The 26,789-nt window shown below is 39.5% G+C and overlaps 1 protein-coding gene across 1 annotated transcript in view; it reads right to left on the bottom strand.

The window, feature by feature from the left end:
* Positions 1–26,789, bottom strand: part of LOC134312294 (ADAMTS-like protein 1) — a 239,367-nt gene that overhangs the window by 80,245 nt on the left and 132,333 nt on the right. The window contains exon 3 of the mRNA XM_062994128.1: positions 7,408–7,535. Coding sequence (XP_062850198.1) covers positions 7,408–7,535 — 128 coding nt within the window. The remainder of the gene's footprint in view (positions 1–7,407; positions 7,536–26,789) is intronic.

Raw genomic sequence — 26,789 nt, 5'->3', positions numbered from 1 at the left:
ACCACCCCCTTACCTAACCTTGCTAATGTTTTATATGGTCTTTTTTGTTTTAAATTCAAGTATATTTTCCCTTAATCTTAAATTATAGAATAGATAATACTGTAATAAACAATAATAAACAACAATACACAGTAGTACTGTACAGTACATAAACACACATCACATATCAGTACAGTACAGGTGCTGTACCATACACCATAATACATTGTATCTACCAGAAACAACAATAACTCTCATATTTCTCTATTATTTCCTTCTTTATTTCAACAGCGTTGTATTTTGTAGGTGTAATTTCACGAAATAATAACTTCCTTCTTCTCTCTTACTGTCCCCTCTGTCTGATACACAGTGACAGCTACTGGCAGGAGTAATTATACAACAACAAAAAACTGCGCTTTCTCTGCACCTTCCCTGGGGACATTTTAATATAGAATTTTACAAAATATAAAGAAAACACCGGAACAACACCGTCCGCTGTCTGAATGTTCGGTCACTGTATATATACGTATATACATATATATATATATAGAGAGAGAGAGACGGTCAGAGTCAACTTGTTCGTGACATCATGTGTTTCGCAAATTTCGGTTCGTAATTCGAAATTTGTTCGTACGTTAAGTTGAAAAAGATCGTTCGTAACCCAAAATGTTCGTATGGTAAACCGTTCGTAACTCAAGGGTCTACTGTAAATCCCTAGTGTGCACTAAACTGGGTAACCACATGAAAGATTTTTCTTGTTAAAGAAATTCGTCCTTAGTACAATGAAACAGTAGATGTTCCATATTCATTGTCATGATATTAATGTAATAACGAAAGTTAAATGTCCATAATTCCATAAGAATTGCAATTTCATTATGGACTCTTGAATCTAAACTTCTAAAATATGGTTCACTAGGCTGGCTGCTAACACACCAACAATTACAGAAAGTTTGTGACCTCTAATTAAACATATGTGTAATTACAGCACATGCACCCAGGCAGACCAATACAACACCTACCCAAAAACATAAGTAATTCGTAAATAATTTGGAATAATCTAGTTTTTTGTATTAAATACTTCTGAAACACAGTCTGGTCTTTATTTAAGTCATAATAATAGACAAACACAATGGCTGATAGTCCAAGATAAAAAATAAGTATGCAAACCTCTGGACTAATGACTTTACAGAGTCAGATGTTCTGATTTACATTTACATTTTCGGCATTTAGCAGACACTCTTATCCAGAGCGACTTACAGAAGTGCTTCCGTAGTAAACATTACCTTACTCTAGTTTAAGTAAAGAACAGTCCAAGAACACAAATCTGCTAAAACTCTGTTAGAACCAAAGTTAGTGGGGTTTTTTTTTCAAGAAATGAATGAGTGTTAGTAAGTACAAGTCAGCTTAAGTGCTTGGTAAAGAGGTGGGTTTTTAATCGTTTTTTAAACACAGCAAGAGACTCAGATGTTCAGACAGACAAGGGAAGTTCATTCCACCACTTGGGTGCAAGTACAGAGAAGAGCTTTGATGCTTGTCTTCCTTGAGTCCTGGGTGGAGGATTAATGATTAATGGAATCAGGTTAGAGGTGTTGGTTGTAAAGACTCTTTTAAAGAAAAATCTGTTCAAAGCACAATTTAAAGAACCAGAATCAGAATCACTGGTATGTTACACATACGAGGAATTTGTTTTGGTGATACACATGATAATACACATAATAGCACACACAATACACATGTATGACATGTAACATATTTAACAGACCAGACAGCACACGGACTGTAAACAAGTATTTAACCAAGGGAACAGCTGTGGTTAAGAAGTGAAAGAGCCTTAGAGCCTTAGAAAAGAGTAGGGTTGAATATTCTAAAGGCATGGGTTGTTAAACCATTTACAATAAGACATAACCTGAAAAGTATGTAATGAGTGAAACTTCTGCAAATATCACACAAGAAATATTTTGAAAAGGTAAAAATAACCCCAAAAAACCTTTAAAGATCTTTGTTTAAAAGAATAAAAGACATTGGCTACCAATACTAAAACTCCATGCCATGACCAAATTCAGTTCTCGTTTTGGTTGATTTTGTAAGTAAAATAACGATAAATCACTCCTAAGAGATAAACTTATAAACATTTTAATCCACTAAAGTTAAACTAAAGTAAACTAAAATGAACTAAAGCTATGGCACATTTATTGAATAAAATCAGCAGAACATAAAACCTAATCAGGGGTATCCAAACATTTGCTTCATATAGATTTATATTCTGGTTGGAAACGGTGGGGGTGGGAGGAGGAGTAATTGGTCGTGTTTGAGAGCCTGAGAGAGAGCTTATAGTCCGGATTTAGTGCCATCTGATTTCCACCTTTTGGACCACTCAAAAAAGCTTTAAGGGGAAGAAGATTTTCATGTGATGATGATGTGAAAGCAGCGGTGCATCAGTGGCTACACGCTCAACCAAAAACATTCTTTGCTGATGGCATTAAATAGTTGGTACGATGCTGGGAAAAATGCATGGGAAGGTGACTATGTAGTAAAGTGATGTCATTTGTTTTTGAAATTCTTAATAAACAGAGTTCAAAAAAGTGCGGAAACTTTTTGAAGAATGTATAAATAAGTAATAAAATAGATTTTATGGCTTTAATAAAATACCACTTTCTTTAACCTGCCATAAATCCTCTATGACTGTTTCTTTTTTTAATTTACTGCTAGTCAGCAGACCAAAATAAAGAGTAGAGAAAGTTATTTAAGGGATGATTATAACATTTATGTGGTGGTTAATTGTAAATGTGTGGTTGGTGGTGACGCTGTTGGTGAAGGGTCTGATTTTATTTCAGCGTATCCGACATACTTTAAAAGCATTTCCATAAGTGTGCGTTCTCACGAGACCTTCCGATGTGTCTTTGTGTGCATATGTGTGAGAGTGTGTTTGCGTATGTGCCTGCATGGGGGCTGCGGCTGAGGTGTTTTTAAATGAATATTTACAATCTTCCCTCAGTAGCACGTACGGGCCTTGTGAGGTTGGTTAAATAGGGCTTTGATCTGCTACCAAGACCAAAATGACTGAGTCCTTTTTCTATGCCATGGCTGTCTGCTCAATCCACATTCCAACCTACAGACCACCGATGAGGCCTGTCAGTTCACACAAACAACCCCATGCACTCCCAAATGTGACCGCAGCGGCCGTAAAGAGCCAAGCCTCAAACAACTGTTAAAATCGCGGGGGTCATTTTTACTGCCACTTCAATTTGAGGTTTTCTCATCTGAGCTGCTCTTACTCACACACTGAGGCTTTAATGAAAAGTGTTACGTACAATGAAAACACAAGCTAAAATGCTTCTCCGTTTGAGAGTGAGAATGGATAAGAAACATTTAAGGTTTTGAAAAGAGACTACTTCTCTTTTTAGATACCTTCACTACATTAACATTTTTGGCATTTAGCAGTTGCTTTTATCCAAAGCGACTTACATTGCTGTGACAGTATATTGTTTAAGCAATTGTGGGCCTTGCTCAATGGCCCAAAAGTGGCAACCTGGCAGTGGTGGGGTTTAAACCAGCAACCTTTGATTACTAATCCAGTACCTTAACCGGTAGGCTACAACGGCCCTAAATGCCCAAGGCTTCAGTACATTTACATTTGTGGTATTTAGCAGACACTTTTATTTAAAGTGACTTACGCGTAACACTAAAACAGTTCAAGCAATTCAAGCAATTGAGGGTTAAGGGCCTTGCTCAGGGGCCCAACAGTGACAACTTGGTGATGGTATGGCTTAAACCGGCAACCTTACGATTACTCGTCCAGTACCTTAACTGCTAAGCTACCATTGCCCTACATTTGACTGTGTCCATACTGCTTCATTTCAATGTAAAGTGAAAATTTGAAATGTTGTTACTTTGGTCACTGGAGTAATATAATCCTCTGTGTATAGAGCATAAGTATGACTTTGCAGTATTATCGGCTCACATTTAACCTCAGAATAATTGGCGGTAATACCTTGGTCCATAAGGTGTAGTGCATCCTACCTAACTGAGCTTGTCACATTGGAAAGACTGTGTAAATTTCAAGACATAAAAAGTGAAACATATTTGACCCAAGGTCTTATGGATCATTTTTGCAGAGCCAGGCCATATACATATCCCAAAGCATGAAATCCATGAGTTCACAACTTAAATATTCCCCAGCCAATAAAAATGACAATCCTTTTATGGAAAACAGTCCTACACGCCACAGCAATAGCCCAGTAATTGACTTTCTGATAATGCAACCCCTCCTTTCCCCAATCCCCTTAGAGAGTATTTATTAAATCACCACTGTATGATGTGGGTTATGATTTGTTGGATGTGCTATAAGCGCTGTCGATAATTAAGACTGTTGGTTTTACATTGCCATGTCATCTGCTGACATACAGACGATGGCTGGAGCTCATTTGCCTGAGAAACATAAGCAATAGAGGGTCTTTTCTTGACCCACATGGAGTCTTTAAAAGTCAAATAAAATGTATTTTAAGAACTTCTATTACAGCCCCTGGGAAAAGTGTTCCTACAGAGATTTACGTGCACCATTACAAGCACGTCCACGTCAATTCATCCAACACTAAACCGTGCGGTAAGAAAGACGTATTTCCATCATGAAGGATAGTAATGAAAACCAGTTGGGCGCTCTTAAAACTAAAGGATTACACCTGACTCCTTTAAATGCATTCTACAATTTGTCCATGGATGTTTTCATTATGGAGTTATTTTCAAGGGACTTTAGGGACATGGTATGTGCCAGGCATGAATTTATTTCTCTAGAGATGAGTTAAAAATATTCCAGGAATATTTAAGGATACACACATACTTTCAGTTTGATTACTAATCATTAAGTATTTGAAACATCCCAGAGAAATTTTAATATTAGGTGACTAGAACCTATTTGTTAAATTATATTCAGATTTTCATTGATGTAGGGGTTATTTGGATGAAAGGTGTTTCTATATTCATAGTGTAGATACCAGAGATGTTCACAAGTCACAAAATATGAGTCCGAGTCAAGTCACGAGTCTTTAGGCTAGAGTCCGAGTCAAGTCACGAGGCAATATAATATAAACAAAACATAGACTGGAAATGTAGTGTAGAAATAAACAAATACTAAGTAAGTTCAGATAAAAAACATCAACAGATTAGCAACTGTATTTTGTCGTTTTACTTAGTGACTTTACTTCCTAGTGATTGTGCAAATGAATGTAATTTCCATAACAAGAAGGTACCAGTTAAAAACTGATTTCTTGGGTTTTATTGCAAAACAAAAGTGTGCGATAAATCACGGCACAGCGGCCAAAATCCAAAACACAGCAAAAAATCCATAATACTGCTTACCTTAGCTTATGTTGTTCCAGATGCTATTAAATTTATAACCGTGTGTTGTCCCATTAGGAATATAATCTGTTATTTTGTAAATGTGTGTTTATAATTAAAAACCTCCAAAAACTTCACTGACATATCATCTGTGTGACGCAAACTGAATAAATAACAGCATTTCTTACAAAAAATTAAAATCAGAAGGTCTGATTGGTTCCGAAAGCGCTCTTTCAACCATTAGCGCCAATTCTGTAGGATTGTTCCACTCATCCCAGATGTTTCTGTGAAGTGCACTACGTAGGGTATTCCACTATTTTAAGTGAGATTCCAATCCAAAGGTAACGAAAATGTATATATGTATAATTGTCACACGTAACTAATGTTAACACATGCTGACACTAGGGACTGTTGTTTACGACTGTTGTTGTTTACGAGTAATTTTTTGTGAGTCATGAGTTGAGTCCGAGTCATTTGAAACAAGTCCGAGTCGAGTCTGAAGTCGCTGTGTGTGAAAACTCAATTCATTTTAACACACTACTGAAGAATACCAACTTCCCAATTAAATAGTTCAGTTTTTTTTGTGGAAACAACATCTCCCTTTTTAAAGGAGAACAACAGCTCATTCTTGAAGGGTTTCACAGAACAAACCTACAATCAGACACCCTTAGTTGTGCTATAAAAAATCCAAACCTATTTTACTTGCTATTTACAAATTGTAAGAAATGAAAATAATGGGGATCTGTTAAAATAAATACTCCAGATCCAGAAGAGCAGATAAAATATGCTTCGGGAATATGGGGTAGCCAGTGCCAGAGAAAGTCTTGTGCAGATATGAAAAAGAATAAATAATATGAAGTAGCAACAAACTGTGAAGAAACTGAAGCTTAACGGTTCTTTGATATTACAAGACAGAAATCCAAAACAAACCTCAAAATCAGCTATTTTACAGCTATTTTACATTCTTATTATACAAACTTTATTTTTAAAATATGTGGATTAATTTAAGTAAGTCTTTCAGTCAAAAGAACATAATAAAATGTCTGATCTTAAAGGGCTTTGCATAAAAGATAGGAAGGAATTTCTACATCAAAAACAAAAAAATTGTCCATATAAATGTATGACAGCGCTGATTTGTGCCAAAGGAACTGGAGAGAAATACTTATTCAAATTGTTTATATTTATTTATTCATTTTTTATGCATTTAGTGTGTCCAATTTTTACCCAATTGCGTTATGCTTCCTCTCTACTGGAGCTGACCCCCGCCCAGATTGAGGAGAGCGAACTGACACACACCCCCTCCGACGTGTTCTGCACGAGGCGAGTTCATATACGGATACATATACAGCTTTGTGTATGGAGAGCCACACCCTGATCGCATTATCCCTCAACTCTGTGCAGACGCCATCAATCAACCAGCAGAGGTCGCAACCGCACCAGCTATGAGGTCCCTATCCGGCTTTTCCCTCCCTGTACGAACAACAAGCCAAGCATTGTTCATGTAGCCCTTCTTGCTGTGTGGCGACAGTACCTACCGAGCCACCGTGCTGCCCTGAATAGCTATAAAGCATCAAAAACAAGGGATGCAGTTGGCATGAGATATTCAATACAGCTCTGTTATATAGGCCTCTGATTGGCCCTTGGGTGGTAAGATACAGTGGTAATATACACTAGCTCACTGTCTGTGAGGGGGGGGTTGTGTCATGAAGCACATCCGGCATAAAAACTGTGCCTAATCAGGAATGCATACCAGAATGATCCACTGTGGTGACCCCAGAATTCACTCTTCAGGTATGGTAAATAAAACTACATATCCACTATATATGTAGCCGCCCAGCCCAGCCAGATGGCAGAGCTGAGTTTCGAACAATGAGTTTGAAATGTCAGCCCTTGTGTGCTAGCGTGTTTTACCGCTGCGCCACCTGAGCAGCCCAAATTGTTCATATTTATGTTTGTCAATTATTGTTAATCAATAAACGATTACTAGATAATGACCAATACATACAGATTCAGACAACCAACTGCCAAGTCTAACAAGAATGAGTATGCAAGAGAGAATGAGCTACTAAGATCACGCTCAAAAAAACAACTTACTTGGAACTGAGGCAACGTCTCAGCGAATATGAAGCTCCTCCACCGCAGCTGCGTGAACATTCACTCCATGCACCCCAGGCATCCCAAAGAGTGTCCCTGTCTTCCTCAGAACGTGCTGTCCTTGAGTTCTACAGATTACAGTTGGGATAGACAAGACTGTAAGTAAATATTACATTTAACCTTTGGATTAGTACTGTCTATTTAAAAGCGCCAGCTTACTTAATCTAGGGATGTAATAGTAAGTAATAGTAATTGCTTGATTAATTCAAATGGAATGTAATGTTGTTTGCGAAGGCTGGCAGTTGATATTTAAAAAAAAGAGTGAAGCTAAAACTGCAAATATAAGACTTAAATGCCTGATGATAAAGCTTTTACCAAAATTTTTACCTATTAGTGCTGGTCTGATGTTAAACAGTCTTTCTTAACAAAAACTGAATCATTCATTGTCTGTTTTACCACAGTTTTATTCTATTTAGAGTTGCGATGGGTACAATTTACTGGGCGAAAGGCAGGAAGCACCCCGGACAGGTCGCCAATCCATCACAGGGCAAACACATGTACACACATTCACACTCATACCTAGGGTGATTTTGATATCTCCAGTTAACCTGGAAGAAAACCAGATCACCCATAGGAAACCCACACAGACACGAGGAGAACATTGAAACTCCACACAAAAAGGACTTAGACTGTTCCACCTGGGGATCGAACCCAGGACCTTCTTGCTGTGTGGCGACAGTACCTACCGAGCCACCGTGCTGCCCTGAATAGCTATAAAGCATCAAAAACAAGGGATGCAGTTGGCATGAGATATTCAATACAGCTCTGTTATATAGGCCTCTGATTGGCCCTTGGGTGGTAAGATACAGTGGTAATATACACTAGCTCACTGTCTGTGAGGGGGGGGTTGTGTCATGAAGCACATCCGGCATAAAAACTGTGCCTAATCAGGAATGCATAACAGAATGATCCACTGTGGTGACCCCAGAATTCACTCTTCAGGTATGGTAAATAAAACTACAACACTACATAAGTCTTTTTGCATTGACTCTGGCTTGACTTTGTAATCTTGAATAGAAATAGACCAAATTAAATATTAATTAGGGCAAAATCTGGAAAAAAAAACATTTAAAAAATGCAATCTGGCTTAGGTCCTGTTACTGAATGAGCTTGCAGGTTTTTTGGTTGGTGCACGTTTTAACATGTAAGCTGTTAGGAAATCATGGCCAGGATGTTTACGCAGACTATTAAATATTTGCAATTTTGTCCATCATGCATTCTTATCCTCATTCTTTTTGTAATGTACTTTGGAAGCCGTAGTGTGATATTCTCTCTAGCTAGTCTAGCTCAGCAATACTCTACATTAAGGCTGTCAGCACTTACAACTCACATCTTGATTGGCCGTACAAACCCAGAGTGAGGATAGATGAGCTATTGAGAGGGCACAGCTTATCCACAATAACTTCCTTCACAGCGCAGCCCATCTCTGCCAGATTCAAACTGGAACTGAAAGGGGCTTGGGTATGTGAAGGACCAGTATGAGGTCAAGCACTTAAAGCCACTGCAATTTTGCTGTTCTAGAAAGCTAGATTAGTAATCAACAAGCCAGTCATCCTTCGTTTCTCAGCACTGACCCATTGTTAATGATAATTATTAATCTTAATCACATTTCATTTGACTTTATCTCATGGGAATGTTCCGAAATGCACCATAGTTACTGTAAACTGAGTCCAGTATTAGTCTATATACACCGACCAGGCATAACATTATAACCACTGCGAGGTGAAGTGAATAACACTGATTATCTCTTCATCATGGCACCTGTTAGTGGGTGGGATATATTAGGCAGCAAGTGAACATTTTATCCTCAAAGTTGATGTGTTAGAAGCAGGAAAAATGGTCAAGCATTAGGATTTGACAAGGGCCAAATTCTGATGGCTAGGTGACTGGGTCAGAGCATCTCCAAAACTGCAGCTCTTGTGGAGTGTTCCCGGTCTGCAGTGGTCAGTATCTATCAAACGTGGTCCAAAGGCCGCTCAGGTGGTGCAGCGGTAAAACAAACGCTGTTCACCAGAGCGGAGATCTCGAATACATCGTAACGAATCTCGGCTCTGCCCTGCCGGCTGAGGCTGAGTGACTACATGAACAACGATTGGCCTGTTGTTCAGATAAGGGCGGGACTAAAGCCGGATGGGGACTCTCTCTCAGACTAGTGCGATTATGACCTTTGCTGGCTGGTTGGTTGCGCCTGCACGGAGATGAGGAAGGAGTGCGGTAGGGGGTGTGGCCCTCCGTGCACAGCGCTTTACTGCACTGCGCTCGTCAAGTGTAGGTAGGTGGTCATAATGTTACGCCTAATCGGTGTAAATTCACTGATAACTGATAATGAATCAGATTTTACTTTAATTGGTGATAACTGGCAGTTCAAGCAAACTAAATTGGATAAACCCCACAAGCCATGAGCATTTTGGCAGCAAAAATCATTGACATGTCCCATGAAAGGAAGCTAAGCCAGAGAAAACAGGCAGGTGTCTGTCTCCAAGTAAATGCAAGAAGACAGGAAATAAGCAAGACGCTCGTGTTTCCTCCGGCATATTTCTGTCAGATGTCAGAGTCCTCTATTTTAATATGAAAAGCTATGCCTTTCTTAACAAGCTCAAGCCTATTTTCCCCTATCAGAATTGTTAAGTGAGGAGAATATCGCTCAAAGGAGATATGAGATCGGATTCTGGTTCCAAGATCAATATTATGAGAACTTGAATTCAGCACTTGCAGGGACAGTGTGCAACTCAGGCATGCCGTAACAGCCAATGAAGCAGCAGCCTCATAACTGGGACAAGGCCAAAGACTACAGATCAAAATCAAACGCTGTTTTTGCATCGCGACTCGCCAAAGCATCACTAAAATAATATCTCACCTTGCGTTTGGTCAGATGTCCGACCAGACCTACAAATTAGAGTAGAGCGGTCATATAAATAAATAGCAGCAAGGCGCTTTTAATGGCATGCACTGTGCTTCGAGAATTGTTGGTTTCTTTGATCACTATGGTGACAGTAGACAGCTATGCTACACTGAGATCCAGAGAGGACAAAGAAATGCTTTAAACTGTGATTAATCTGAGACAATGCTACTCATATGTGTGCTACAGAGTGTGTAAATGTCCCTGGTGAAACCATTGTTAGTTACAAGTTCTCACAAGAATAATAGGTATTTCAGCAATGGCCAACCTTACAAATGGGGCCATTCAAGTACACAAAAGACCAAGGGGAATCTTAAGTCAGCTGTCTTGGCAGTATTCACCCATGAAGTGGTGAGGTCAGCTCTACTTTTCTAGGTTTTAGTTTTCTAAGGTTCTACAACCATAGGATTTTCCCTGAAATCACAAGTTATAGAGCTGAATTGTCAACTTTAGGGATAATTTGATGCAGATTCCTAAGAAAAAGTCAAGAATGACATGCAATTTCACTGCTTCAATGGCAGATTGCACCTATCTATTTATTGTAATGCGGTTTTCTCAGTGGTGCTATGTTTCCCAGGAGGTATGGTTCTTAGGTGTTGCCGTCTTTGTTGCCGTATTTCTGATGCCTCACAAGCTACCCGAAACAAATGACCACTCAAAAGCTTTGAAATGTTTTGTGATTTTTTGCATTGTTTTTATCTGGTCGCTAGAAATGTCTAGGTTGGCCGCTCAGGTGGTGCAGCGGTAAAAACACACTCTGGAACACCAGAGCTGGGATCTCAAATACATCGTATCGAGTCTCAGCTCTGCCTGCCGACTGGGCTGAGCGGCCGCATGAACAACGATTGGCCTGTTGTTCAGATAGGGTTGGGATATTAAGCCAGACAGGGACTCTCTCATAACTAATGCATCTACGACCTCTGCTGGCTGATTGATGGTGCCTGCACAGAGATGGGGAAAAGAGTGCTGTCAGGGTGTGTCTCTCCGTACACAGTGCTGATCCGCATTGCACTCGTCAAAGTGTAGGTGACAAATTGCATACGGCTGCTGCCCACGTGTCGGAGGGGGAGTGGGTTAGCTTCGTTCTCCTCAATCAGAGCGGGGAACGGCATTGGTGGAGAGGAAGCATAACGCAATTGGGCAATTAGACGCCCTAAAAGGGGGGAAAAGGGGAGAAAATGCATTAAAAAAAATGTCTAGGTCCACCTGAGCAGCTAAAGGCTGGGAGGAGTAGTAATTGGTCGTGACTAAGAGACTGAGAGAGAGCTTCTAGTCTGGATTTAGTGCCATCTGATTTCCACCTTTTTGGACCACTCAAAGAAGCTTTAAGAAAAAGAAGATTTTTATGTGATGATGATGTGAAAGCAGAGGTGCATCAGTGGCTATGCGCTCAACCAAAAACATGTTTTGCTGATGGCATTTAAAAGTTGATATGACGCTGGAAAGAATGCATCGGAAGGTGACTGTGTAGAAAAGTGATGTCATTCGTTTAGCAAAAGACAGGTTCTAATGCTCACTAAACTGGTACATATAGTTTAATTGAGTAGCATTGGACTAAAACCTGTAGTAAATGGTTAGCAGAGTCTCTGGGAAAGCCACATCAAAGTATTGGCTCCATTCCAAATATATGGGAACCCACTTAGCAATAGAAAAATAATAACCCATGTGATGAAAGTATATGCAGAGCAACAACAGTACTAGTTTAGTTTCTTTAGGGCCATTAGCAAAATGGTTCATTGTCCATTTAGGATGAATACCATGCAATCCCAGTAATGAGAAGTAAACATATTTTATAAAGTTTGAAGTATGGAGGACTTTGAAAGGACATGAAATAACTTTAGTTGGGAGAAATCCGAATAAATAAACCTCAGGCCTGATTTGGGTTTTCTTCTCCCTCCTCCCTTTGAAGCAATCACAGGATTTGCACTTAATTACTAAAATGCTGCTCATTTGATACATGTACGAAAAATCAACTGCAGGCTAAACGTAGGATGAAAATGATAATGAGCTACAAACTGCTGAACTTAGAAAAAAGGCAGGAGGTCAAACCTATCAAAGGAACATAATAATCAAGGACTGGCAAACTTTCAACCTCCCAACATTTCTAAAAGTAAATAATGAATACAATAACATATGCTTTCCGAGATGTCCCAATATAATATCAATATCATGGCTCTGAATATTGACCATTAACAAATACTGATGCAATACAGACATAATCACAGTAACCAAGCAAACTCTCAGCAAGTAAAAACCAATATGGACAAGCTTCAGCTGGTCGGGTGTACATGGGTGTACCTCTCCAGGGCTTTCCAGGTCAACTCCAATACTGATCAGGATAAAGCAGTACTGAAGCTAAATAACTGATTAAATGTTAACTCTCATGGGTTTAGAGGCTGCTGTGCAAAGAAAAAGTAATTGGACTTCTTCCCAACCTTGGCAAAGAGATCAGTGTTTATTCATCACTGTTTATCATACAGTGATGTAGGGGTATAATGAATACTGAATCTGATTATAAGTGTCTAGCGGTACAGTAATAGCATTTATACTGCTATAAATATATATCATAGGAGTTATGTTGTAAATTCTCAGAAAAAGTGTTTGCAGACCGCTCAGGTGGCGCAGCAGTGAAACATGCTAGCACACCAGAGCTGACACCTCTGCCATCCGGCTGGGCGGCCACATGAACAACGATTTGCTGTTGTTCATACAGGATGGGAAGCCGAATAGGATCCTCATAACTGAAGCAATTACAACCTCTGCTGGCTGGTTGATGGCGCCTGCACAGAGTCGTGAAATAATGCATTGATCAGGGTGTGTCTCTCCGTACACAAAGCTGATCCGCATATGAACTCAGCTCATGCAGGTGAAAAGAGGCAGTCTGTACTGCACACGTGTCGGAGGGGAGGTGTGTCAGTCTCGCTCTCCTCAATCAGGAGTGGATATCAGCATCAGTAGAGAGATAGCATAATGCAATCGGGTAATTGGATACGACTAGATTGGGAGGAAAATTGGGAAAAATATGTACAAACCCCTGTAAAATTTGCAGGCATCAAATTCTAAATGTGTTTATATAGTGTGATTTAAATAAATCTGCCATCAGGTAGAGAATTTATTGCAATCCTATCAGAGAAAACTGGACCTATGACATTATCATGTCATAGATAGGAACAATTGTGGATTTGTTCTTAATCCAAAGATCTAAAAAGATTTAGATTCATTTAGTTATTCTTTCACACCTATGTCTTCAGAAACAGTTAGCTATTTTAAAAAGCCAATCCATCTCCTGATAAAATTTTAGGAACACCACAAATTCTAGTCCCTGGAAAAGCCAAATCCAACCTACTGGGATTTTTTTAACACACAATAGAATAACATTTCACACTCCAAGCACACAATATCTATCTAAACTAATGCTTGTCTAAGATGGTTATGCTGGTCATTTGGTGCTTTGGTCATACTGGTTGACCAGCTAAGTCATACAGGTAACTTAGATCAATCTGGTTGGTCATGAAAATGCTGATGCTGTTTGCCCAGCTGGATCAGCTGGTCACCCACTTTGGCTGACCCACTAAATTGGTGAACACAGACCACCTAAACCATCAAAATAACCAGCATAGGCTTAAGACTACAACAGCTACAACATCAACTGAACTACAGATATACAATATACTGTTCCACAAACCTTTAAAAGAAAAATGAAAGGTTTTAAATAGTCTGATTTAACTCTCAGAATTTCATCATTTTGATGTGTAATGATTTTGGTCCACCAGCTGCCTGGGATTTCCTATTGCTCATGTTATTTTTTTTGGAAGTAGCTATATGTGTGCAACTGATGAATGACAGCTTCCTCTTATTATTTTAGAGTGGTTTTACATTAAGGCCCTCTAACCTACAGCATCACGCCCATACTGAGATGTGTTTGATAATTTTAATCCATTAATAATAATTAATATAGAAACAATAACTAGATTATTCATTTTGAATCATACATAAATAACAACTCAAATCTTATTGTGTCTCTGGACGTTTACCCTCAATAAAAATCCCAGGCTTTATAAATATTTATAATTATACTTATTTAAAAAACATTTAAATGTGGCATTAAAAAAAAAAATCATCCAAAATAACCACAAGCTTGGCTGCATTCCAACTGAGAAAACCTATACCAAATGGTTTTCTAGCAACAGTCTCATTTCAGACCTGCAACACATTCCAAAAAAAGTTTGGACGGGGCAATTTAGGGCTAGTAATGAGGTGAAAAAACTAAATAATGATGCAATTTTAAACAGGTGATGTCAACAAGTGATTGTAATCATGGTTTGGTACAAAAGCAGAATCCAGGAAAGGCTGAGTCTTTGATGAGCAAAGATGATCAGAGGATCTCCAGTTTGTCAACAAATGTAAAAGAAAATTATTGAAATGTTTAAAATCAATGTACCTCAAAGAATTATGGGGGGATTTGCATATTCCTCCCTCTACAGTGCATAATGTAATTTAATGATTCACGGAATCAGGAGGAATTTCAGTGCATAAAGGGCAAGGGCGCAAACCTAGACCCATCATTTTTTAATGCCTTTGCACTACAATGCAGAGTTGCATTTAAAAATGTCAGTTAAAATTTTACTGGTCGAATAAAAAGCCTTATGTTAACCAGATCATGTCCAGAATTGGCTTCAAGTTCTCTGGGCTCTGAGGCATCTGGATGGACCATCACACAGTGGAAATGCATACAATCTTGAATACGGATTTCAGACAAATCAATATTCAAGATCTGTTTTTTTTTTAAATGGATGTTGTGTGCTCTGGACCAAAGACAAACCCAGACTGTTATTAGCAACAAACCCAAAAGCCAGGCTCTGTCATGGTATGAGGCTGTGTCAGTGCCCTTAGCAAAGGTAATTTACACTTCTGTGGTGGCAGCATTTATGCAGAAAAGTACATTGAGATCTTAGAGCAACATATGCTGCCTTCAAGATGGCATCTTTTCCAAGGACAAGACAATGCAAAACCACATGCTGCACACATTCCATTTCTGTGGAAGAAGAGGGTACGGGTACTGGACTGACCCGCCTGCAGTCCTGACCTGTCCCCAATAGAGAATGTGTGGAGAATTTTGAAATGAAAATTGTGATGACAACCCTTTACTGTTTCACTCCTTAAGACATGTTTGCAGGAGGAATGGGACTCGAACACCTCAAACACTTCATCACTTGGTATCTTCTGTGCCAAAATGTGTTTAAAGCGTGGTGAGAAATTATATTAACAAATGAAATGAAGTTGAGCAGACAAAACATGAAATATCTTGGGTTCAAACTGTCTGCAATCAAATAAAAGTCAAAGTAAATGTAAGAAACACTGCACAATCACTTTTTTAGATTTTCCATACTGTCCCAACTTATGCACTTTTGCACATTTTATTCTAAGTAAGACGCCTTGTAGCATAATCAATAATAAAGTGGTTACATTTTGCGTATTACCAAATCATGGCTAAATACTTTAGACTTGCCTGGGCAGGACCTGCTGTTAACAGAGCTGCAAATCTGATTTAGCAGATTTACTTGGGCAAAAAGCTCCCGTTGACAGGCTGAAGATGCCAACACAGTGCTCACTTTCACAGACCCTGGGTTACATCAATATACACAGTATGAGCTCTAGTTAATTGGAGGTCATATGATCACCTCACATCTGGTTAAATCTTTGTCTCCCTTCAAATGTCATATACCATAACCGTCCACATTCCCAATGGAAATTTCAATAGTCTGCCCGTTTTGAGCTCCAGAAGTCCCTAAAACCTCACTTAAACGTTTAATCTGTAGGATCTTACTTCAAACATGATCTATGCCCGAGGAAAGAATAAACGTAGTTACACTTAATTATAGAAAATAACTCTTATACCTTCACAGATATAAAATTGACCATACATTTTGCATTTGACAGACACACTGACTTATAGGTATTACAGTTAAACAGAATACTGTCTAAAGGGTTAAAAGCCTTTGTTTAAGGGCTCAACAATGTTAGCCTTGAACACTGGCTATCCCAGTCATGTTACATTTGCCCTATCTATACAAACGACCAATCATACATTTGACTATACATCAACCAGTGTTACAGTTTAGATTCTAAAAATATAAAACATAAAGGTAAATGAATTTAACTAAACCATTATTTAGTGTTTAAACAGTAGTTAAACATCCCAAGGTGGCACAGTGGCTCAGTGGGTAGCACTGTCGCCTCACAGCAAGAAGGTCCTGGGTTCAATCCCCAGGTGGGACGGTCCGGGTCCTTTCTGTGCGGAAATTGCATGTTCTCCCTGTGTCTGTGTGGGTTTCCTCCCACAGTCCAAAAACATGCAGTCAAGTTAATTGGAGACAATAAATTGCCCTATAAGTGAATGGGTGTGTGTATGTGTGTCTACCCTGCGTCCAGGGTGTCACTGTGTGCCTTGCACCCAATGAAAAGCTAGGATAGGCTTCAGCAATTGGATAAGCGGTTAAGACAGTGAGTGAGTGAGTAAATGAACATCCCAACAACACTATTGCACTTGATACACTAATACCAGAACAATACCATAGTAGTAGTAGTAACATCTTGTCAATGTGGGGTCTTAAGTGGGTCCCTTTCAATTGTTAAATAAGGTACAATGTAGTGACAAAGTACCAAGCCACAGATGGGCTACAGTCAGTAATTGTATGCTGACAAAGTTCATTTCCACCTTTAAAGCAATCAGCCCTAATGAGCATATGTATAAGGAAGAGAAGCACATAAATATAAAACAACAAAAATATTTTAAATAGATCATTTAAATGTGAATGTTATTTTAATTACATTCTTTTTAGCTCTAGAAATACATTTATATTTAGGTTTTTAGCAGGTGCAGTGCAAAATACAAACAGTGCAGTGCAAAGTGTGGTTTAATGTGGCCATCCAATCACTGTGCATGGCACCACATGCGTTTACTAATCATAACTGGTGATAATTAGGATGACTTTGAAAGAGGAGTGTGCTAGTCAGTAGTACTGCTTGGGCAGCAAGAGGTACTTGTGAGAGGGGTGGATCCAAACAGGGAAAATGCTAAATAACTAAACAAAATTACAAAACTACAAAGCTGTAAAAACCAACAAGGTGATAACCATAAATCAAATTAATTAAGAATGGTAAAAGTCTTGTCAGAACAAGTAAACATCTTTGAAGATCCAGATGTCAGACATCTGTGCAGGCTGCTATGATCAGGTCCCTTTCTCGAATAATTCTTACATTTTCTAAGAAATTATTTAACTCTATGTATCCAAATCTCCCAAACACTAGTTTTGGAAAAATAAACTCTGGCAAGATGCGAGTAATTTAGTCTCAAAAAAGTGGCATAAATTTTACAGAATGAATGTGTATGTACATTAACCAAGCACTTTATTAGGTACACCTATATGTTAAGTCCATTCATTGATTATTTTATAAGCTACATCTAACATACAGATAAACTTTGTAGGCATACAATTACTGACTGTGGACCACTTTTACACTTTACATTTTCACTCTCCCTGTGCCCATTTCTTGATTAAAAGGAATCCCAAATGGTGCAGCGGGATATTCCGCTAGCACACCAGCACTGAGATTCTCAACACCCTGGTACGAATCTCGCATCTGCCACTGGTCGCCTGGGCACCATCTAACGGGCACAATTAGCAGTGCCTGCAGAAGACAAAATTGGCTATCAAGTCTGCTGGGTGGGAAAAGACCAGACTAAGAGTGTGGGGTTCTCAAACGCTGTGCAGGGACCCTGGTTAGCAGGCTGAGGCGCCTGTGCAGAAGTGGATGAGCCTCATGTGCGAATCCACTGAAGCAAGGGCGAAAAAGAAGGGGTTGAGGGACTGTGCACGTATAGGAAGGGGCAAGAAGCAGGCAAATATACCCCTCCTCAAACACAATCGGAATCCCCAACAGTGGAAGACTAATTGGCTACACTAAAAATAGAACTCTTGTAGGACCTTCACTGACCATATGTTATTTGGGTGGTGGACCTTTTTTTTAGCAATGCAGTGACACTAGCATGGTAATGACATGGCAGTGTGTGTTGTACTTGTATACTAATATGATGTGCAGCAGTGTCAATGCTGGGATGAGAATAATGCTTTAACAAAAAATATAAAGCCAACAGTTATAAGTGAACACTACCAAAAGACTTAAATTACATTGAAAATAAAAGGTTAACAGCTCTCGTCTCTGTTCCTAAAATACAGTATTTAAACTATACTATTGCACCTAATACACTCATACCAGAACATTACCACATAAGTGTCATTACACTGCTGAGAATAGCCCACTAACTTAATAACATCTGGTCAATAGTTAAAAGGATTGAGGGTGGCGACAAATTCCACAGACTAACAAATGGGCTACAGTCAGTAATTGTATACCCACAAAGTTTATTTTTCCATAAAAGAAGCAGCTAATACAATAATCAGTGAAGGTATATAGCACATACACATACCTAATGTACTCAACACTTCCATATGTACCCTCAGGTCCTGTTGTTGTACTGTAGAGTGTTGTCTGAGTGTTGTTATTATACAGATACTTGTTTGTATAATGTGAATCTCTGTTGTGTACTATTACTTTTGACTTTTGATTTATGTAACTTGCTACTGAGGCCTTAATTTTCTTCGGGATTAATAAAGTATCTATCTATCTATCTATCTATCTATCTATCTATCTATCTATCTATCTATCTATCTATCTATCTATCTATCTATCTATCTATCTAAAAAAGTGCTTGCTTAATATACACGTATAATCTAATGAGCCTTATAACTAATGCAAACATTCCACCTTTAAAGCAATCAGTCCTTATAAGCATATGTATGAGGAAGAGAAGCACACTTTCTGTTTTGCCAAGTACATGACACACAGACGGCGCCTTAAAGCTTGTGTGCCAGCTTTATACATCAGACGTAAAGTATTTCACACAAATTGGGGTATAATTGCACCTGGAAAAATGTGCAGATTACTTAGTATGTCTCGACCTCAGTTTTTCTATATTTAAGTTTCAGATTCAGCATTGTTTTATTTGTTCCTGGAACAGAAGGTTTTTTGTGTATTATTGTAAAAAAAGATTGCATTTATGCAGAGATCCTGTATCACATACAGTGTAAATATGCTTAAGGAATCATTCATTAGTGAATTCATATAGCTAACACATCTCCAGCACAGGGCTAGACCATAAGGATATACAGTATAGTTCCTGACAATAGAAAAGTGTCTATTGGAGAAGAACTGGTGCTACTGTTTATACAGCAGGGTAGACTGAATATTAGAGCTCTGATGTAATCTGATGCTGGTGCTCATTTGCAATCCTCAAATTGACTAGGCAGAACTTTTTAATTTCTCTCACACTATTTCCAAGTGAGAGAAATCAAGAGAGAAAGAGGAGAGAGATTTCATTCATATAGGACTCAAACTAAACAAATCAGAGTTTTTTTTTTAACATAAAGGGGCACCAAATCTGTGAACACTGTTTCATTTGTAAATATAATCTGATGCCATTTGTCTACAAAAAAAACACATCACAACACTAACCAATTTTACTATTTAATTTCAGTTTGCTTTGGTGTGAAGATTAGTTTTTGGTTTTAACTTAATGTGTTATTTTACATGTTTTTTTTAATTAAATCTATTATCTACAGGTCTGTTCAGGTTTCAACAATGCAGGTGTGAAATCCTTTATATTACAAGATCATTGGTAAATACTTAAGACCTGCCTGGACAGGATATGCTGTTAATAAAGCTGTTACTTAGATTAGCTTTAATAGAAACATAAACCTTCCAGAGCGCATTAAAAATTAAAATACAATTTATTTATACCTATCAGTTCAACCAATTATAGGAAAATGCCCTCTGCCTAAAAATCCTATTAGATCAAAGATAAAAAGCAGAATAATGTGCTACATAATAAATGTTAACCTCCCATACACACACACTAATGCTCCTGACTATAAATCCCTGAACAAATAGAAAGTAAACAGCACTGTACCAGAAGCATGAGGGCAGCCAGTAGCAGGGCAGCAGCCGTGGGTTGGTCCATGCCCACAGGTACGCTGGATGACTGGCCCACGTGTGTCAGTGTGAGCCGGGTCTGCAGAGCTCTTCTCTCAGTGCCTGACTGCTACTCCCTATTCCAGCTCTCTCTCTCTCCCTCTCTCTCTCTGCTTCCTTGCTTACTTCTCTGCCTCTTTTCCACAGGAGTCAGAGGGGTGCTTCGAGCCCCAAGAGCCTCCAGGTCCGACCTGCCAACCAATCAGAGCGAGCCCAGGCCGAGTATGCTAAACCAAACACAAGACTCGGGTCAGCTGTAGTTTCACTCACTCGCACACTTTCTTCTTTCAGTACTTCATTTCTTCTGACGCTCTACCTCGTTTGGTTTTCCTCTCCGCTCTACCTCGTTTGTCTTTCATAGCCCCGGCCACTGTTTTTTTTTTTTTTTTTTTTTTTTTTTTATAAATCTCATTCATTCTTCATTGGTGCACCTTTCTCTCTCTGTGTGTGTCTCCCTCCCTCTGACTCCTGTTTTTCTGACTGCAGCTAATCTTCGTTCTGGCCTGCCCTCTATTATCCACAGCCCACTTACAACGGTCACCTTGGAAAAACTAGAGGATGACTAAATCACAAAAGATTTCCATATCCTGATCCACCACCACAGGCATTCTCTCTCTCTCGCTTTTTTTTCTCTTTGTTCTCAGATCTGACTCTTACGATCATCTTATGTGATCCATTAATATGAGAGAAAACTGTCATCAAAGATCAAGGACCAAACCACAAAAATCAAGCTTTTTTTGTGTGAAAAAAATCTGGGATAAACATATGTCGGACGTTCATTGAACTGGTTTTATTCCCATATGTGCCTCCTGTGGATTTTAATATGTGTTTTGATTAAAATGAGGCTGTAAAAATATAATACTAAAAAGATAACGTCTAACGATAACCCCTGATATCATATTTCTATTAGATTCTGAGTTCTGTATATTTTCTCATGTAATTATTTTAAGTAACAGCTTAATTCTGATCAGAGACACGGTGGGTCTGATGCAACCTGGAAAAATCTGGACTCTCTATAAAATGACTTTTGACCAAGACCCTTCTTAAATTACAGGCCCCAGAGCAAGCTGCCCCAACTCCACCAACATCACATCACACCTAGGGGAATATCTGGAGTAGTCAATCAACCACTAAGTGGGAGGAAGCCAGAGTACCCCTTAAAAAAACCAAACCAGAGACAGGAAGCAGCTTTAAGCCACAACAATCATAATTAAATGATGTTATTATATTAGTGATTAAATACTCCAGATTTAGGAGATCGATCCACTGAGTTGAGACTCAATTCTTTTACAGAGTATTATATTAGTAATGTTTTTTGTCTGGGATCAGAAAGGTGTGATGAAAGTCACGCTTTAACGTGCAAATCCAACCTTCTGTCCATTACAGCCTAGCCTTTCCACAACACAGCTAAAGTGGGAGTATAAAATGTATTGACATGATATCTGATCAACCACATTGGTCTAGAAAGCTCATTAACTTTCCTTCAAGTGAAATGATGTCATGGACAGATGTTTGATGTCACTAGTGTTTGAAAAGCAGCTCATGATTTAAGATCTTCTAATAAGGGGAATGGTCACGTTGGCTGCACAAAATGCTGTATGATGCCAAAGTTTTGTATAATTCACATCATTTACTCTCAGAATCATTAACAAAAAAGGGAAACAGACAGATTACATCATTGTGCCTGTACTATGCAGTGAGTCAACTCCCCAAAATCAACTAAGCAGCAATAATAATGTGTCTTGCATGACTGCTCAAAAACAGTAGTAATAAAATGTACCCTTTCTAGTTGCTGTGGTGGTAGACTCTTGACTATGAGCATGTTTGGCAACCCATTCCAAAACACGGACATTATTTTAAAGTCTCCCTACTTTGCAGCTAAAACTGTCTTTCCTTTCACTTTCTGCTACAACAGTCTGCAGATTTTATACACCTTATACACCTGGGTGTAGCTAAAAACAAGCTGAATTTTAAAAGTGTCATTTCTGAAAGAAAAAAAATGACCTTGTGAGGTGTTGTTTTGAGAAATCAAGTATAATCCACTGTCCAAGTATCATTATGATTAGCTACAATGATGAACTGCCTTGGAAGCCTGGTGTCATCCAAATGCTTGGCTGATCCAAAATTGGGATTAAGTTTTGGATCACAAGCCAAAGAAATGTAACAGCTATAATAGCTGGCAAAGGCAAAACAATGCTGCACATACAATTATGTAGACAGCCTTATTAAAGTGGATTTAAGGCACCTATTGTCTATTAAAATAGCCCAGGCAATGGAGTTCACAGATTAAATGTATGCATATCTTTAGTTTAACAACTGAGTCTCATGTTTTAAACATGGTTAGGGTTATAGTTTAGTCATTTTAGTTAATTTCATTTTCATGTTTTACCGCCACTTTTTCATGGGTGCAATATACACACTCTGGAAAGGGTACCAAATCTATCACAGGGCTTTGGCCATCCTTCTTAGACAAAGCCAATCACGTCTGTATGTAGATGTCTAACCGACCTATAGCACGGTTTGGGATTTGAATCCTGGAACTGAGAAGTAGTGTGCTGGTTTTATTTATCACTGCTCCATTTGTGAACCATTAACATTACATGCTAGACATAAAGTTAAAAAGATATTAGCCGTAAAAACACGTTAGCACACCAGAGCTGGGATCTCAAATACATCATATCGAATCTCATCTCATGTCTGCCATCCGGCTGGGCTGAGCGGCCACATGAACAACGATTGGCCTGTTATTCATATAGGGGTGGGGTAATAATCTGGATAGGGACTCCTTGTGACTGATGCAACTACGATCTCTGCTGGCTGATTAATGCCGCCTGCACAGAGGCAGGAAAAGAGAGTGTTGATCAGGGTGTGTCTCTCAGTTCGCTCTCCTCAATCAGGGGCAGGGGTCAGCACCAGTGGAGAGGAAGCATAATGCAATTGGGTAAAAATTAGACGGGCTAAAAATCAGGAGAAAAAGAGAGAAAATGCATAAAAAAAAGATTAGGCTAAACTACTGGTACAGTAGACCCTTGAGTTACGAACGGTTTACCATACAAACATTTTGGGTTACAAACGATGTTTTTCAACTTAACGTACAAACAAATTTTGGATTACGAACCGAAATTCGCGAAACACGTGACGTCATGAACAAGTTGACTCTGACCGTCTCTCTCTCTCTCTCTCTCTCTCTCTATATATATATACAGTGTATCACAAAAGTGAGTACACCCCTCACATTTCTGCAGATTTTTAAGTATATCTTTTCATGGGACAACACTGACAAAATGACACTTTGACACAATGAAAAGTAGTCTGTGTGCAGCTTATATAACAGTGTAAATTTATTCTTCCCTCAAAATAACTGAATATACAGCCATTAATGTCTAAACCACCGGCAACAAAAGTGAGTACACCCCTTAGTGAAAGTTCCTGAAGTGTCAATATTTTGTGTGGCCACCATTATTTCCCAGAACTGCCTTAACTCTCCTGGGCATGGAGTTTACCAGAGCTTCACAGGTTGCCACTGGATTGCTTTTCCACTCCTCCATGACGACATCACGGAGCTGGCGGATATTCGAGACTTTGCACTCCTCCACCTTCCGCTTGAGGATGCCCCAAAGATGTTCTATTGGGTTTAGGTCTGGAGACATGCTTGGCCAGTCCATCACCTTTACCCTCAGCCTCTTCAATAAAGCAGTGGTCGTCTTAGAGGTGTGTTTGGGGTCATTATCATTCTGGAACACTGCCCTGCGACCCATTTTCCGGAGGGAGGGGATCATGCTCTGCTTCAGTATTTCACAGTACTTATTGGAGTTCATGTGTCCCTCAATGAAATGTAACTCCCCAACACCTGCTGCACTCATGCAGCCCCAGACCATGGCATTCCCACCACCATGCTTGACTGTAGGCATGACACACTTATCTTTGTACTCCTCACCTGATTGCCGCCACACATGCTTGAGACCATCTGAACCAAACAAATTAATCTTGGTCTCATCAGACCATAGGACATGGTTCCAGTAATCCATGTCCTTTGTTGACATGTCTTCAGCAAACTGTTTGCGGGCTTTCTTGTGTAGAGACTTCAGAAGAGGCTTCCTTCTGGGGTGACAGCCATGCAGACCAATTTGATGTAGTGTGCGGCGTATGGTCTGAGCACTGACAGGCTGACCCCCCACCTTTTCAATCTCTGCAGCAATGCTGACAGCACTCCTGCGCCTATCTTTCAAAGACAGCAGTTGGATGTGACGCTGAGCACGTGCACTCAGCTTCTTTGGACGACCAATGCGAGGTCTGTTCTGAGTGGACCCTGCTCTTTTAAAACGCTGGATGATCTTGGCCACTGTGCTGCAGCTCAGTTTCAGGGTGTTGGCAATCTTCTTGTAGCCTTGGCCATCTTCATGTAGCGCAACAATTCGTCTTTTAAGATCCTCAGAGAGTTCTTTGCCATGAGGTGCCATGTTGGAACTTTCAGTGACCAGTATGAGAGAGTGTGAGAGCTGTACTACTAAATTGAACACACCTGCTCCCTATGCACACCTGAGACCTAGTAACACTAACAAATCACATGACATTTTGGAGGGAAAATGACAAGCAGTGCTCAATTTGGACATTTAGGGGTGTAGTCTCTTAGGGGTGTACTCACTTTTGTTGCCAGTGGTTTAGACATTAATGGCTGTATATTGAGTTATTTTGAGGGAAGAATAAATTTACACTGTTATATAAGCTGCACACAGACTACTTTTCATTGTGTCAAAGTGTCATTTTGTCAGTGTTGTCCCATGAAAAGATATACTTAAATATCTGCAGAAATGTGAGGGGTGTACTCACTTTTGTGATACACTGTATATATACAGGTCCTTCTCAAAAAATTAGCATATTGTGATAAAGTTCATTATTTTCCATAATGTAATGATAAAAATTTAACTTTCATATATTTTAGATTCATTGCACACCAACTGAAATATTTCAGGTCTTTTATTGTTTTAATACTGATGATTTTGGCATACAGCTCATGAAAACCCAAAATTCCTATCTCAAAAAATTAGCATATCATGAAAAGGTTCTCTAAACGAGCTATTAACCTAATCATCTGAATCAACGAATTAACTCTAAACACCTGCAAAAGATTCCTGAGGCTTTTAAAAACTCCCAGCCTGGTTCATTACTCAAAACTGCATTCATGGGTAAGACTGCCGACCTGACTGCTGTCCAGAAGGCCATCATTGACACCCTCAAGCAAGAGGGTAAGACACAGAAAGAAATTTCTGAACGAATAGGCTGTTCCCAGAGTGCTGTATCAAGGCACCTCAGTGGGAAGTCTGTGGGAAGGAAAAAGTGTGGCAGAAAACGCTGCACAACGAGAAGAGGTGACCGGACCCTGAGGAAGATTGTGGAGAAGGGCCGATTCCAGACCTTGGGGGACCTGCGGAAGCAGTGGACTGAGTCTGGAGTAGAAACATCCAGAGCCACCGTGCAGGAAATGGGCTACAGGTGCCGCATTCCCCAGGTCAAGCCACTTTTGAACCAGAAACAGCGGCAGAAGCGCCTGACCTGGGCTACAGAGAAGCAGCACTGGACTGTTGCTCAGTGGTCCAAAGTACTGTTTTCGGATGAAAGCAAATTTTGCATGTCATTCGGAAATCAAGGTGCCAGAGTCTGGAGGAAGACTGGGGAGAAGGAAATGCCAAAATGCCTGAAGTCCAGTGTCAAGTACCCACAGTCAGTGATGGTCTGGGGTGCCATGTCAGCTGCTGGTGTTGGTCCACTGTGTTTTATCAAGGGCAGGGTCAATGCAGCTAGCTATCAGGAGATTTTGGAGCACTTCATGCTTCCATCTGCTGAAAAGCTTTATGGAGATGAAGATTTCATTTTTCAGCACGACCTGGCACCTGCTCACAGTGCCAAAACCACTGGTGAATGGTTTACTGACCATGGTATTACTGTGCTCAATTGGCCTGCCAACTCTCCTGACCTGAACCCCATAGAGAATCTGTGGGATATTGTGAAGAGAAAGTTGAGAGACACAAGACCCAACACTCTGGATGAGCTTAAGGCCGCTATCGAAGCATCCTGGGCCTCCATAACACCTCAGCAGTGCCACAGGCTGATTGCCTCCATGCCACGCCGCATTGAAGCAGTCATTTCTGCAAAAGGATTCCCGACCAAGTATTGAGTGCATAACTGAACATAATTATTTGAAGGTTGACTTTTTTTGTATTAAAAACACTTTTCTTTTATTGGTCGGATGAAATATGCTAATTTTTTGAGATAGGAATTTTGGGTTTTCATGAGCTGTATGCCAAAATCATCAGTATTAAAACAATAAAAG

Source organism: Trichomycterus rosablanca, chromosome 4, assembly GCF_030014385.1.
Source record: "Trichomycterus rosablanca isolate fTriRos1 chromosome 4, fTriRos1.hap1, whole genome shotgun sequence".
Lineage (NCBI taxonomy): Eukaryota > Metazoa > Chordata > Actinopteri > Siluriformes > Trichomycteridae > Trichomycterus > Trichomycterus rosablanca.
Note: the sequence above shows the minus strand (reverse complement) of the source record. Positions and strands in the feature narration are given on the sequence as shown.